This window comes from Porites lutea, chromosome 2 (genome assembly GCF_958299795.1).
Source record: "Porites lutea chromosome 2, jaPorLute2.1, whole genome shotgun sequence".
Classification (NCBI taxonomy): Eukaryota; Metazoa; Cnidaria; class Anthozoa; order Scleractinia; family Poritidae; genus Porites; species Porites lutea.
The window spans coordinates 1,530,001-1,545,000 of NC_133202.1; the positions used below are offsets into that span (position 1 = coordinate 1,530,001).

The following is a 15,000-nucleotide window of genomic DNA, read 5'->3' on the forward strand; positions in this document are numbered from 1 at the left end:
CATGTAACCGCGAAACGACCACCCATTTCGGTGTGAAATCGGTCTGCCGGTAGTCTGGAACGGGTAGCGCATGCATAATGTTTGCGATTTTGAACCACAAGCGTATTTTATCAACATGAAATGTACCGTTATATAACAAGATATCAAATGACCCAGTCATCATGTAAACGTGATACGAAATCAAAAAGTCATCCCAGTGTGAAACTCGCGCCGGTGCGAGTTTTCTCATGTAATTCAGACAGGCAGAAACTTGCCCTACACATACCAGGCAATGAAGTGTGCGCTCGCGCATAAATGCAATCAATACTCCAAGGGCGAATCATAACAACACTCTGCAACCTCCACAGACACAACAAAATCCTCTGATCTGATTAAGCTTATTTCAGTATGATTAAACAGTGTAATCAGAAACTGCATGACACTGATGCCAACAGTTGCTGTTGACTGTTGTCTCAAGGATGATGGACTTCGTTTATTCCTGGGACTGTCATCAAACAATACCTTGAGACTATCACTTTGTGTGTATTTTATTATTGTTATTACTATCATTATAATAATAATAATAATAATTATTATTATTATTCATTCATTATTATTATTATGATCATCATGACAACTACTTCGCCATATAGTTTTGATAAATATGGTTCGAGAACTTCGTATAGTCAATAATACTCTGTCTGTGCAGGGTGCAAAGAAAGTCAGTTCTACAGCTTGCCATTCGGGAAAGCTGTAGCTAGCACATACTAGCCCAAAAGTCATTTCAACTAGCCCGAAAAAATTTTTGATGAGCATTGGTTACAGTTCTTCTGTAATTTGAATCCCCCCTCCCCCTCTTAAACCTCATTTGCCCATAGGGCAAGTTAAGAATAGAAATCACTAGCCCGGTAGTAAAATCCACCAGCCCCGGGCTATCGGACACCAAAATCTTTGCACGCTGCTGTGGTCATACTATGGATTTAAAAAAACGGACTTCATGCACTAATATAATTACATAATATATGACCGAACTGGAAACTATTCAGTCATTTTAAAGTTATGAATTTCAAGAAATATGACAAACAAATCATTAGTTTTTTTCATTCTTCTTACAGTTTAATGGTTAATAATAATAGTAATAATAATAATAATAATAATAATAATAATAATAATAAAAGAGAAGACGTCATACCTTGCTACAAGCCTCAACAGCAATTCAACCCTCTTTGAAGAATCCACATTGATTGGGTCAGCAATGGTGAAGTGCTGGGAGCTGTATCCTTGTAATGTTGTTCCTCCTGCTTTCCACGCTGGGTCGTTTTCCGGCAGGACACGACCAGGATTAGCAACTTCATCAAAAATATCTATATATCACCACAAAATAATGAAAAAAAAATCGTTCTTGGACAGTACAGACATGCAACTATTGAGCAAGCTGCGAGAAAGGTTAACGTAGAAGAAAATGTTGATTTTCATGATGGCGAACACGAGGAGGAGACAGGGGACGATGACGATGACTATGATAGTGTTCACGCAGATGATACTGATGGTGATGAAAACAATGACTGTGGCGACAAAAAGTATGATGGCAGCAGCAAAAACTACGATGTAGTTCTGTAAGAAATTCCAGAAGAAGAGGAAGACGATGATGACGATGAACAAGAAGTGAATGATGGCGTAGAAGATGAATTCTGTTCACGAGTCGGACGACGTGTTACAACATTTCGATCTCGAAGATTTTTTGGATATTCTGACTAAAGTGGTAAGCCAATGTTCCCTAATGTACCATTCCACATAGTTCACCCCCCCCCCCCCCCTGTACTTTATGACCGGTCCCTTATCGCAAAGTACTAATAACGCTTTAGCAACTTAACGTTGTCTTTATTTATAATCCAGCCCGCTCTATCAACTTAAAAGCTATAAGTCTCTCGTGCACTACGTGATCAACCCAAGAAAAATGAAAACAACTTGAAAGAATGTTGGACTCAATAGGCCATTTGCACGAGGTGTCATCTTACTACTACGCCCAGAATTCTTTTCGTTTTTCATTTCGTATTTAAATTTGGTAGCCCCAGTGAGGTTTAAATAACAAAAGCCCTAATTTGCACAAGAAAGCAATACCCTGAAGGATCCTAGTCATAGTAGCAAAATGACGCTATCATGTAAATGGCCTTTTAACACTAAGAATGAGAGAAACAACGCGAGTTCGCTTCCCAATTGGATTTCTCATTTTTTCCTACCCTTGGTTTTCCCACACGTATCCGCATTCAAATCGAATTTGCCCGTCCACACGTATCCAACACATATCCCGATTATTTCTATTACCCAGGACTCCTCTGGGAATATTTGAAACTGAGCATGCGTTGAGGTGGCCATCTTGAATACAATATTCACGGTACAACTCGGATTTAGCGTCCACACGATTCCTGATTCATAGTGTATTCAAAAATTTCCATTCTGGAGAGCGGATTCAAAAAGTTGCGAATTCGTATGCCTGATTCACCGGATACGTGTGGACGAAAGTCAAATCCGCAAAGAAAAAATAGAGGATTTACAAATATTCGGATATACGTATGGACGGGACCTGAATCACACACAAGCCGCACTCGAACCCCTTTGAGGAAGGAATGATACACTACACGTCAGCTTTTTAATCAGTTGTTTTTACAATCGCATACTTAGGTCTGTTTATTTGTCTTTTGAAATTATAAATCCCTTTTATGCTGACCTTATTTACTTGTTGACAAGAATTACATATACGATAGTTGGACGCGAGTAATTTTTAGATCGATGAATGTCTTGGTTTTTGAGTGGTCGACTTGAACCTAAGAAAAGTATTTGAAGGAACAAGCGCTAACTCGTCCGTGACGTAAAATCACTAAGCAGTAAAGTAACGATGTACGTTCTATTTTCTGCCGCGGTCATTGCATGTCCATTGCAGACTACATACTCTCATGGTTCCGATTCATTGATTCTTGACACGAAAACTGTGCCTAGTAAGGAGGATGAAGCCAAACTACAATCATGGATAAAAGTTGGGATACTTTTGAATTTCTGGGGCGTTTTCCAATTCACACATACTCTGCCCCTCCACTCACCCCACAAACAACATTGGACGCATGTTTCCAAATTTTTTTTTCCCAGTTTATTATTAAAAGAACGGTGTATTAATATGTCGCGACGCTATTAAGCGGTCTATTTTAGCCCAATATCCCATATTTTAAAGCAGACATTTCCTTGTTTCCCACGGCTGACCGCTTAACACAGATTTCCCTGTATATTAGCTTGCTGCATCATGACTTACAGAGCACAGTCGCCAAATTGAAAATAAAAAAACCGTCTGAATATCTGCTGCATCTATTCACATCAACTAACGCAACAATTAGCAACTTACCCGGAGTAAATTGACAAGACAACCGAAATAAGATCAGGCAAAACTATGGTTTAAGGTAGATTAACAAGTCGCCGCACTCTAAAATCCTCGGGCCGGATTACATAGCAAAAAAGGAAGAATAATTGGAGGATCCCCCACCGCCTCTGCCAACTTTCACCCCTCCCCACTGATCTTCAACAAAGCAAAAGTAAAGGAAGAGAGATGAAAATGTTGTTTAAACAAAAAACAATACCCGATATACGTTGCTCTATCGCAAAGTAATGTAAACTTATTTCTATTTTATCCCCGAGCAATGCAGTGTAGCATACACGCTTAATAACACAAGAGATCTATAATCCCCTGGTAAAAAAAAAACTCTCCACTATAAAATTAAAATGTAGATAAGGGTACAGGCAGACAATCGCCAGTTTTTCAGCATCTATATTTAACATTCCCAGAGGCAACAAGCACAAAAGAGAGAACGGAAAAGGCATTACTTACCGCTGCCTTCTTCCATATTCACTGGATCATAAACAGGCAAAGAGAAAAGAAAGAAAGATAAAAATGAGTATTGTTAAAACGTCAACAAACCAATAATACCAACTCAGATATTCTTTAGTTTATCGCAAAGTACTTAAATAACGCTTTAGCAACGTTGTTTGTCTTTTTTATCATTCAGCCCGCTCTATCAATTTAGAAGCTTTACGCCACAGAAAGATAGCTCGAAATACATTCCCCTCACTAACGGCCGTCACGCTTAAACGCTCGGCCTGTGCCGGTGGGACCCGTACATTTAAACTCCCGCGCATCTGTGGATCTGCGTAGGAATTCGTTGTGCATATATTTGTGAGTTTAGTATAAATTGGCCTTTTTTCATGCTGTTTATTCATCTACGTTAAAACGGACACCAGACACCTAGGTTGTCGCCCCACCGCCACGCAGCGATGGCACACTCTAGCGCCTTATCTCCCGCTCCTTCCCGCCCTCCGAGCTCGCCTCTATAATTCATCCCAACCTTGGAGCGTTTGGGAGTGGGGGCTCCCGGTGAGAATTTATTACTGTCCTGGTTCCGATTCACTGATTCTTGACACTAAAACTGAGCCTAGTAAGAAGGATGAAGGCAAACTACAGTCATGGATAAAAGTCTTGGAATACTTTTGAATTTTGGGGGCGTTTTCCAATTCACACATACCCTGCCCCTCCCCTCATCCCACAAACAACGTTGCACGTATGTTTCCAGAATTTTTTTTCCCAGTTGCAACTTAGTATAGGGCGGGGGAGGGAGAACTACAAGAAAATTTCAAAAAGGATACACTGTTTTATGGTAGCCTGTGTTCAGACATCCCCCTTTCCCTCCGTTTTCTTGTTGTAATTCATGTCTTTTTTTAGCATTAAATGCTATCCACAGATACAGGAGCCTGACAGATATAGATAATCTACTGGCAAAACTGAAAAAATTGTCCACTAGAGACAGACGACACTAGTTAGTTTAGATCGACTAATCCCTTAAAGGCATATTAAAACAGGCTTTCCCATAATGTTTAGATCAGGATCTCTAGGAGGAGCTGATCATCAAAGTAGCAAAAACGAAAAAGAAACAAGAAAGAAAGGTAAATGTCTTGATAAAACGTCAACACAAACATTACAGCAACTCCAACATTCTTTGTTTGATGGCAAAGAACTCATTAGGCTTACTAATTTTTAAGCAATTTAGCAAAGTTTTTTTACATTTCGGTCGTTATTTAACAATTAATAAATAAGGCTGAGTATCTTATGGAGAATTATGGAGCTCGAGGAGTGTGTTATCCGTCGAGGCCGTAGGCCGAGGCGGAAAACACCCTTCGAGATCTCCATAATTCTTCATATGATACGAAAGCCGAATTCAATGAATTGTTTTATTATTCATTCAAAATAATTTCTAGTTTAAAAACATGGCTAACACATGTTTACCTCCATCGATCCATCGATGTTAAGTTCATCTTCGATAGTGCACGTTTAGGGTTGTTCAGCTTCGCAAATATGCTTCAAATAGCAGATGTCGCCCTTCGAGTTGTCTTCTTGCTGTTCTTGGCATGTTTTTAGTTATTTTTTCGCCTAGTTCTTACTCTTAAAACGAGTGAAATGTCCTCCTTTTTTCAAGATCACAACCGAAACAACTCAACCTCGTCCCAAGGTCTTCTCGGTTAACGGTGCATTAACCTCGCTAAACACAAAATTCTTCCAAATTTGGTCATCAGAAACTGGTTATGGTGTATGAACGTGTGCTATTAGCCAATCAGAATCGGGGAAAAATTTTGAATGAATAGTGATAAATTTTAAAAGGATCAACCACGGAAATGATGGCTATTAATAAATCCACTGGCAAAAATAAGTTCTCCTGAGTATTTAATAAAAAAGTACGCAAGACTATAGATACAGAGACTAACAATTTAACGTTGCCGCCATTTGGTGTACATCGACTGATGCACCAGTGAAGCACATAACAGAGCCAAAAAAAGGAATTCCTTGTAAGCATTACTTACGCAATGATGCTGTCGTGTTCATTGATCATCGACATAAATAAAGAAAAGAAAACAAGAGGAAATTATATTTAATCATCATTAAAACACTAAAAGCAACTACAATATTCTTTGCTTTATTTGACAAAGTACTATTGATCATCCACGTAACAATAAAAAAAAAAAAGAAAAGAGAGAAAGGCAAAAGTATTTTTAAACGTCAACAAAACACAAAACAAACTCTGATATTCTTTGCTTTATCGCAAAGTACTAATAACGCTTTAGCAACGTTGATTGTCTTTTTCATAATAAAGCCGCTCTATCATTTTAAAAGCTATAAGCCACAGAAAAGAGAGCTCAAAATAAACTCTCCTAGTAAAACAATCCAGTTCTGCTGACTATTGATTATTGTTGAGTTTGACGAGTTTGACAGATTTTGTAGTAATTTTTAGGTCGATGAATGTCTTAGTTTTTGAGTGGTCGACTTGAACCAAAGGAACAAGCGTTAACTCGTCCGTGACGTAAAATCACTAAGCAGTAAAGTAAACAAGCACGTTCTATTTTCTGCCGCGGTCATTGCATGTCCATTGCAGACTACATACTGTCCTAGTTCCGATTCACTGATTCTTGACACTAAAACTGTGCATAGTAAGAAAGATGAAGGCAAACTACAATGATGGACAAAAGTTAGGATACTTTTGAATTTCTGGGGCATTTTCCAATTCACACATACCCTGCCCCTCCCCTCATCCCACAAACAACGTTGCACGTATGTTTCCAGAATTTTTTTTTCCCAGTTGCAACTTAGTATAGGGCGGGGGAGGGAGAACTACAAGAAAATTTCAAAAAGGATACACTGTTTTATGGTAGCCTGTGTTCAAACATCCCCCTTTCCCCTCCGTTTTCTTGTTGTAATTCATGTTTTTTTTTAGCATTAAATGCTATCCACAGATATAGATAATCTACTGGCAAAACTGAAAAATTGTCCACTAGAGACAGACGACACTAGTTAGTTTACATCGACTCATCCCCTACAGGCATATTAAAACAGGCTTTCAGAAAAAGATCATAAAAAATGCTGGAGGTATTACTTACCCATGCTTTCTTCAGAATTTCCACCAAGAGCTGATCATCAACGTAGCAAAAACGAAAAAGAAACAAGAAAGAAAGGTAAATGTCTTGATAAAACGTCAACACAAACATTACAGCAACTCCAACATTCTTTCTTTAATGGCAACTCAACTTAAAAGATATAAGCCACAGAAAAGAGAGCTCAAAATAAAGTCTCCAAGAAAACTAATTCAGTTCTGCTGACTATTGATTATCGTTCTACTTTCACAGATTTGGTCGACTTGAACATAAGAAAAGCATTCGTGGGTCTATTCATGTTGTCAAAGGAACAAGCGCTAACTCGTCCGTGACGTAAAATCACCAAGCAGTAAAGTAACCATGCACGTTTTATTTTCTGCCGCTGTCATTGCATGTCCATTGCAGACTACATACTTTCCTGGTTCCGATTCACTGATTCTTGACACTAAAACTGTACAAAGCAAGGAAGATGAAGGCAAACTACAATCATGGACAAAAGTTGGGATACTTTTGAATTTCTGGGGCGTTTTCCAATTCACACATACCCTGCCCCTCCCCTCACCCCACAAATAACGTTGGACGCATGTTCCCCAGTTTCAACTTTGAATAGGGTGGGGGAGGGAAAACTACAAGAAAATTTCGAAAAGGATGCACTGTTTCAGGATATCCTGTGTACAAACAACCTCTTCTCCCCTCAGATTTTTACTGACGAGAGGAGGGGGGGGGGGGGGGGGGGAGGTCTGTACACAGGCTATTTTATGAGGGAGCCCCATTAGAGGAAGTTATGAATACTACCATGAATACTTATTATGAATACTTTCCCGAAGACTTTTGTTCCGGATTGACGGATAGACGGAAGTAGTTCGACAGGCACTGCTTAATTTTGCTAAGAATGATAATTGTCTCCCTCGTAGACTACGTGATCAACCCCCCAAAAATGAAAAAAACTTGAAAGAATATTGGACGCAATTAACACAAAGAATGAGAGAAACAACGCGAGCTCGCTTCCCGATTGGATTTCTCATTTTTTCCTACCCTTGGTTTTCCCACACGTATCCGCATTCAAATCGAATTTGCCCGTCCACACGTATCCGACATATATCCGGATCAGTATTTCTGTTACCCAGGACTCCTCTGAGAGTATTGGAAACTGAGCATGCGTCGAGGTGGTCATCTGGAATACAATATTGACGGTACAACTGACCTTGGCATATTCGAATTTAGCGTCCACACGATTCCCGGTTCATAGTATATTCAAAAATTTTCATTATGGAGAGCGGATTCGTGTGGACGAAAGTCAAATCCAGAAATACGTGTGGACGAAAGTACAGTACAGTATTTTTTTAAAATCTCCACTACGTGGCTCTTCCGATTTAATTTACAAAATAGAACAAAGAAAGAAGAACGAGAAAAAGACTAATTTACAAATCTAATTGTTAATAATAAATGGAAAAACTAGGAAAAAAACATTAAATTAAGAAATAGCTACGATAATATATCGTACATACTATATACATATACGTGTACTTATTATTGACCTAAAAATGCTCTAACTATGACAAAAAAAAACTGTTTTAGTCATGCGATCAGTCACCTAGTCAAATCCGGAAAGAAAAAATAGCGGATTTAAAAATATCCGGATATACGTATGCGCGGGGCCTGAATCACACACAAGTCGCACTCGCACCCCTTTGAGGAAGGGCTGATACTCAACACGAGAGATGAAAATGATGTTTGAACAAACAACAATACCCGATACACGCTGCTCTATCTCAAAGTTCTGTAAATTTATTTCTATTTTATCCCCGAGCAATGCAGTGTATTCCAATTTAGGCTTTATTAGCATACAAGCTTAATAACACAAGAGATCTATAATACACTGGCAAAAAAAAACTGTCCACTATTGAATGAAAATGTCGATAAGAGAACGGGCAGACAATCGTCAGTTTTTCTGCATCTATATTTAACATTCTTAGAGGCAACAAGCACAAAAGAGAAAACGGAAAAGGCATTACTCACGTCTGTCGAATCCTACCATATTCATAGATTATAAACAGGCGGAGAGAAAAGAAAGAAAGATAAAAGTGAGTATTGTTAAAACGTCAACAAAACACTAATACCGACTCTGATATTCTTTGCTTTATCGCAAAGTACTAATAACGCTTTAGCAACGTTGTTTGTCTTTTTTATCATTCAGCCCGCTCTATCAACTTAGAAGCTATAAGCCACAGAAAGATAGCTCGAAATAAATTCCACTAGCAAAACAATTTAGTTCTCCTGACTATTCTCACTAGCAGCCGTCAGGCACAAACGCTCGCTCCCTGTGCCCGTGGGACCCGTACATTTAAACTCCCGCGCATCTGTGGATCCGCGGGGGAACTCGTTGTGCATATATTTGTGAGTTTAGTATAAATTGGCCTGTTTCATGCTGTTTATTCCTCTTTTCGTTAAAACGGACACCAGACACCTAGTTTGTCGCCCCACCCACCTCCCCGCAGCGATGGCACACTCTGGCGCCTTATCTCCAGCTCCTTCCCGCCTCAAGAAAATTTCAAAAAGGATGTTCTCTTTTATGGTAGCCTGTGTTCAGACACCCCCCTCTCCCCTCCGTTTTCTTGTTGTAATTCATGTCTTTGTGGAGCATTAAATGCCATCCACAGATATAGATAATCTACTGGCAAAACTAAAAAAATTGTTTACTACAGACAGGCTACACTAGTTTGTTTACATCGACTAATCCCTTAAAGGCATATTAAAACAGGCTTTCCCATAATGTTTAGATCAGGATCTCTAGGAGGAGCTGATCATCAAAGTAGCAAAAACGAAAAAGAAACAAGAAAGAAAGGTAAATGTCTTGATAAAACGTCAACACAAACATTACCGCAACTCCGATATTCTTTGTTTAATGGCAAAGTGCTCATTAGGCTTAATAATTTTTAAGCAATTTAGCAAAGTTTTTTTTTTATATTTCAGTCGTTATTAAATTTAAAACGATCAACCACAGAAATGATGGCTATTAACAAATCCACTGGCAAAACCAAGTGCTCTTGAGTATTTAATAAAAAAGTGTACGCAAGACTATAGATACAGAGATACTTTTGTTCCGGATTGTAGCTATTTCTATCACCATTATTTTCCTTCTTCCCATGTTTGCTTCTTTACATTTCTATAGTTTTCCTAATCCACCACCACCACTACCACATTTCCATTGTTTTCCCTCCACCACCACCATTACCACCACAAGAAACACAACTTACCTTCGTCGTCTTCTTCTATGTATTTCATTGATCATCAACATGAAAAAACAAAGAAGAAAAATCAAAAATGTTCTTTCCCCCGATAATTAAACATGCTAATACCAACTCTGACATTATTTGCTTCATCGCAAAGAATTGTTCTCTTATTTTCATTTGTTAACAATGCTGTGAATTATAATGTAGTATTCTTTAGTTACACTCGTGGTCGATGGAATAGTTTCAACTTTGTATAGGGTGGGGGGAGGGAGAACTACAAGAAAATTTCGAAAAAGGTTGCACTATTTCATGATAGCCTGTGTACAGACAACCTCTTTCTTCCCTTAGATTTTTACTGAGGGGAGGAGGGGGGGGGGGGGGGGCAGTACACAGGCTATTTTATGAGGGAGCCCCATTAGAGGAAGTTATGAATACTACCATGAATACTTATTATGAATACTTTCCCGAAGACTTTTGTTCCGGATTGTAGCTATTTCTATCACCATTATTTTCCTTCCTCCCATGTTTGCTTCTTTATATTTCTATAGTTTTCCTAATCCACCACCACCACTACCACATTTCCATTGTTTTCCCTCCACCACCACCATTACCACCACAAGAAACACAACTTACCTTCGTCGTCTTCTTCTATGTATTTCATTGATCATCAACATGAAAAAACAAAGAAGAAAAATCAAAAATGTTCTTTCCCCCGATAATTAAACATGCTAATACCAACTCTGACATTATTTGCTTCATCGCAAAGAATTGTTCTCTTATTTTCATTTGTTAGCAATGCTGTGAATTATAATGTAGTATTCTTTAGTTACACTCGTGGTCGATGGAATAGTTTCAACTTTGTATAGGGTGGGGGGAGGGAGAACTACAAGAAAATTTCGAAAAAGGTTGCACTATTTCATGATAGCCTGTGTACAGACAACCTCTTCTTCCCTTAGATTTTTACTGAGGGGAGGAGGGGGGGGGGGGGTGGGCAGCACACAGGCTATTTTATGAGGGAGCCCAGAAATTAGAGGAAGTTATGAATACTATCATGAATCCTGAAATTATGAATACTTTCCCGAGGACTTTTGTCCAGGATTGTAGCTATTTCTATAACCATTATTTTCCTTCCTCCCATGTTTGCTTCTTTATATTTCTATAGTTTTCCTAATCCACCACCACTACCACATTTTCATTGTTGGAATATTGCAACTGAGCATGCGTCCAGGTAGCCATCTTGAATATAATATTCACGGCACACTTGACCTTGGCATATCCGGATTTAGCGTCCACACGATTCCAGATTCATAGCGTATTCAAAAAATTCCATTCTGGAGAGCCGATTCAAAAAGTTGTGGATTCGTACATGCAGGATTCACCGGATACGTGTGGACTAAAGCCAAAACCGGAGAGAAAAAATATCCGGATATACGTATGGACGGGACCTGAATCACACACAAGCCGCACTCGAACCCCTTTGAGGAAGGGCTGATACTCGACACGTCAGCTTTTGAATCAGTTGTTTTTACAATGGCATAGTCTATTTTGTTGACAAGTATTAAAATATAAGATAGTTTGGAATACAAATGTCTTTGCGATTCAAATGTCTATTGCACAAGTAGCTCTTAGAATGGAAGTGAATATAGTCTGGTGATCGGCACGAACATAAGCTAATCCCCCAAAGAGTTGCTTCACTATCTATTCGACCCGTGAAGGGACATTTTTCCGCCGTCATGGAGCATTCAACGCCCGCCCTCGCCGAACCCCCCCACCCCACCGCCACCTCACCGCCACCTCCCACCCTTCCCACTGATCATCCATCAACATAACAAAAGAAAAGGAAGAGAGATGAAAATGCTGTTTAAGCAAAAAACAATACCCGATATACGTTGCTCTATCACAAAGTACCGTAAACTTTAATATTTCCATTTTATGCCCAGGCAATGCAGTGTATTCCAATTTAGGCTTTATAAGCGTACACGCTTAATAACACATGAGATCTATGATCCACTGGCAAAAAAAACTGTCCACTATTGAATTAAAATGTAGATAAGACGGGCAGACAATCGTCAGTTTTTCTGCATCTATATTTAACATTCTCAGAGGCAACAAGCACAAAAGAGAGAACGAAAAAGGCATTACTTACGGCTGCTCAATGTAAATTCCCCTAGCAAAACAATTTAGTTCTCCTGGCTATTCTCACTAGCGGCCGTCAAGCACAAACGCTCCCTGTGCCCGTGGAACCCGTACATTTAAATTACCTAGCATCTGTGAATCTGCGTGGGAACTCGTTGTGCATATATTTGTGAGTTTAGTATAAATTGGCCCTTTTTGGTGCTGTATATTCGTCTCTTCGTTAAAACGGACACCAGACACGTTGTTTGTCACCCCACCCACCTCCCCACAGCGATGGTATACTTCTTGCGCCTTATCTCCCGCTCATGTCCTTTTTTGAGCATTAAAAGCTATCCACAGATATAGATAATCTACTGGCAAAACTGAAAAAATTTTCCACTAGAGACAGACGACACTAGTTAGTTTACATCGACTAATCCCTTACAGGCATATTAAAACAGGCTTTCAGAAAAAAAAAAAAATTATACAAAATGCTGGAGGTATTACTTACCCACAACCGCAGCTTTAGATCTACGAGCACCTGATCATCAACGTAGCAAAAACGAAAAAGAAACAGGAAAGAAAGGTAAATGTCTTGATAAAACGTTAACACAAACATTACAGCAACTCCAACATTCTTTGTTTAATGGCAAAGAACTCATTAGGCTTACTAATTTTTAAGCAATTTAGCAAAGTTTTTTTTTATATTTTAGTCGTTATTTAACAATTAATGAATGAGGCTTAGTATCTTATGAAGAATTATGGAGATCGAGGAGGGTGTTCAGTAACATACGGCCACGACGGATAACACCCTCCGAAATCTCCATAATTCTTCATATGATACGAAAGCCGAATTCAATAATTGTTTTATTATTTATTCAAAATAATTCCTAGTTTAAAAACATGGCTAACACATGCTTACCTTCATCGATCCATCGATGTTAAGTTCATCTTCGATAGTGCACGTTTAGGGTTGTTCAGCTCCGCAAATATTCTCCAAATAGCAGATGTCGCCCTTCGAGTTGTCTTCTTGCTGTTCCTGCCATGTTTTTAGTTATTTTTTCGCCTAGTTCTTACTCTTGAAACGAGTGAAATGTCCGCCATTTTTCAAGATCACAACCGAAACAACTCAACCTCGTCGATCCCCAGGTCTTCTCGGTTAACGGTGCATTAACCTGCAAGAACGCTGTTTTTTTGACGTCATTTCCTCGCTAAACACAAAATTAATTCTTCCAAATGTGGTCATCAGTAACTGGTTATGGTGAATAAACCTGTGCTTTTAGCCAATCAGAATCGGGGAAATATTTTGAAAGAATAATAATAGGTTTTAAAAGGATCAACCACAGTAATGATGGCTGTTAATAAATCCACTGGCAAAACCAAGTTCTCCTGAGTATTTAATAAAAAAGTGTACGGAAGACTATAGATACAGAGACTAACAATTTAACGTTGCTGCCATTTTTTTACATCGACTGATGCACCAGTGAAGCACATAAAAGAGCCAAAAAAAGGAATTCCTTGTAAGCATTACTTACGCCATGATGCTGTCGTTTTCGTTGATCATCGACATAAATAAAGAAAAGAAAACAAGAGGAAATTATGTTTAATCATCATCAAAACACTGAAAGTAACTACAATAATCTTTGCTTTATTTGACGAAGTACTATTGATCATCCACGTAACAAGGAAAAAAAAGAAAAGAGAGAAAGATAAAAGTATTGTTAAACGTCAACAAAACACAAAACAAACTCTAATATTCTTTGCTTTATCGCAAAGTACTAATAACGCTTTAGCAACGTTGATTGTCTTTTTCATAATTAAGCCGCTCTATCAACTTAAAAGCTATAAGCCACAGAAAAGAGAGCTCAAAATAAAGTCTCCAAGCTAACCAATTCAGTTCTGCTGACTATTGATTATTGTTCTACTTTGACAGATTTTCTAGTAATTTCTAGGCCGATGAATGTCTTGGTTTTTGATTGGTCGACCTTGAACCTAAGAAAAGCATTCGTGGGTCAAAGGAACAAGCGCTAACTCGTCCGTGACGTAAAATCACTAAGCAGTAAAGTAACCATGCACGTTCTATTTTCTGCCGCCGCTGTCATTGCATGTCCATTGCAGACTACATACTGTCATGGTTCCGATTCACTGATTCTTGACACTAAAACTGTGCATAGTAAGGAAGATAAAGGCAAACTACAATCCTGGACAAATAGTAATCGTCATCAATCGAAGATTAATATCGATTTCCGATATCAATCGATAAAAGTCGACAAAGAAAAAACTTGTGACTTCGATTAATATCGATTTCCGATAGATATCGATAATGATTTGTTTATCGATTGTTATCGATTACTATTGCTTATTATTATGGAAAAGACTTGAGTCATTTGGTTAAAGGTTTAACAAACTGAGATGACAGTGATCTGGAGGACGTCAAAGTCCATGTAGTTTAAAACATGTACCGCATTGCATTGGATTTCCAGAGAATTCCAGTCTTAGCGAGATTACAAGGAAAGAAATGCCCGGCAACTGATGGCCGCTAGATTGAATTGACATGTAAAAATCTATTAAAACCAAAACCGAAATTGGAACGCGATAAAGACTACGCCCGAAATAGTTGTTGAAGTCAAAAATAAAAGGCGTTGCCGTATTTATTCGATTAACCGCCCTGGGCGCTTATTAAATTTTTGGACCTTGATAGTGGGCGCTTATT

At 38.7% G+C, this 15,000-nt stretch overlaps 2 protein-coding genes across 2 annotated transcripts in view; both read right to left on the reverse strand.

The window, feature by feature from the left end:
- The window catches only part of LOC140927347 (uncharacterized), a 5,473-nt gene extending 1,512 nt beyond the window's left edge, over positions 1–3,961 (reverse strand). The window contains exons 1-2 of the mRNA XM_073376978.1: positions 3,854–3,961; positions 1,172–1,343 (exon numbers count right to left, since the gene is read on the reverse strand). Of these exons, the coding sequence (XP_073233079.1) occupies positions 1,172–1,343; positions 3,854–3,869 (188 nt within the window). The 5' untranslated portion in view covers positions 3,870–3,961. The remainder of the gene's footprint in view (positions 1–1,171; positions 1,344–3,853) is intronic.
- A 9,648-nt stretch (positions 3,962–13,609) lies between these two features.
- LOC140929174 (uncharacterized) overlaps positions 13,610–15,000 on the reverse strand; it is a 203,655-nt gene continuing 202,264 nt past the window's right edge. The window contains exon 11 of the mRNA XM_073379041.1: positions 13,610–13,831. Coding sequence (XP_073235142.1) covers positions 13,815–13,831 — 17 coding nt within the window. The 3' untranslated portion in view covers positions 13,610–13,814. The remainder of the gene's footprint in view (positions 13,832–15,000) is intronic.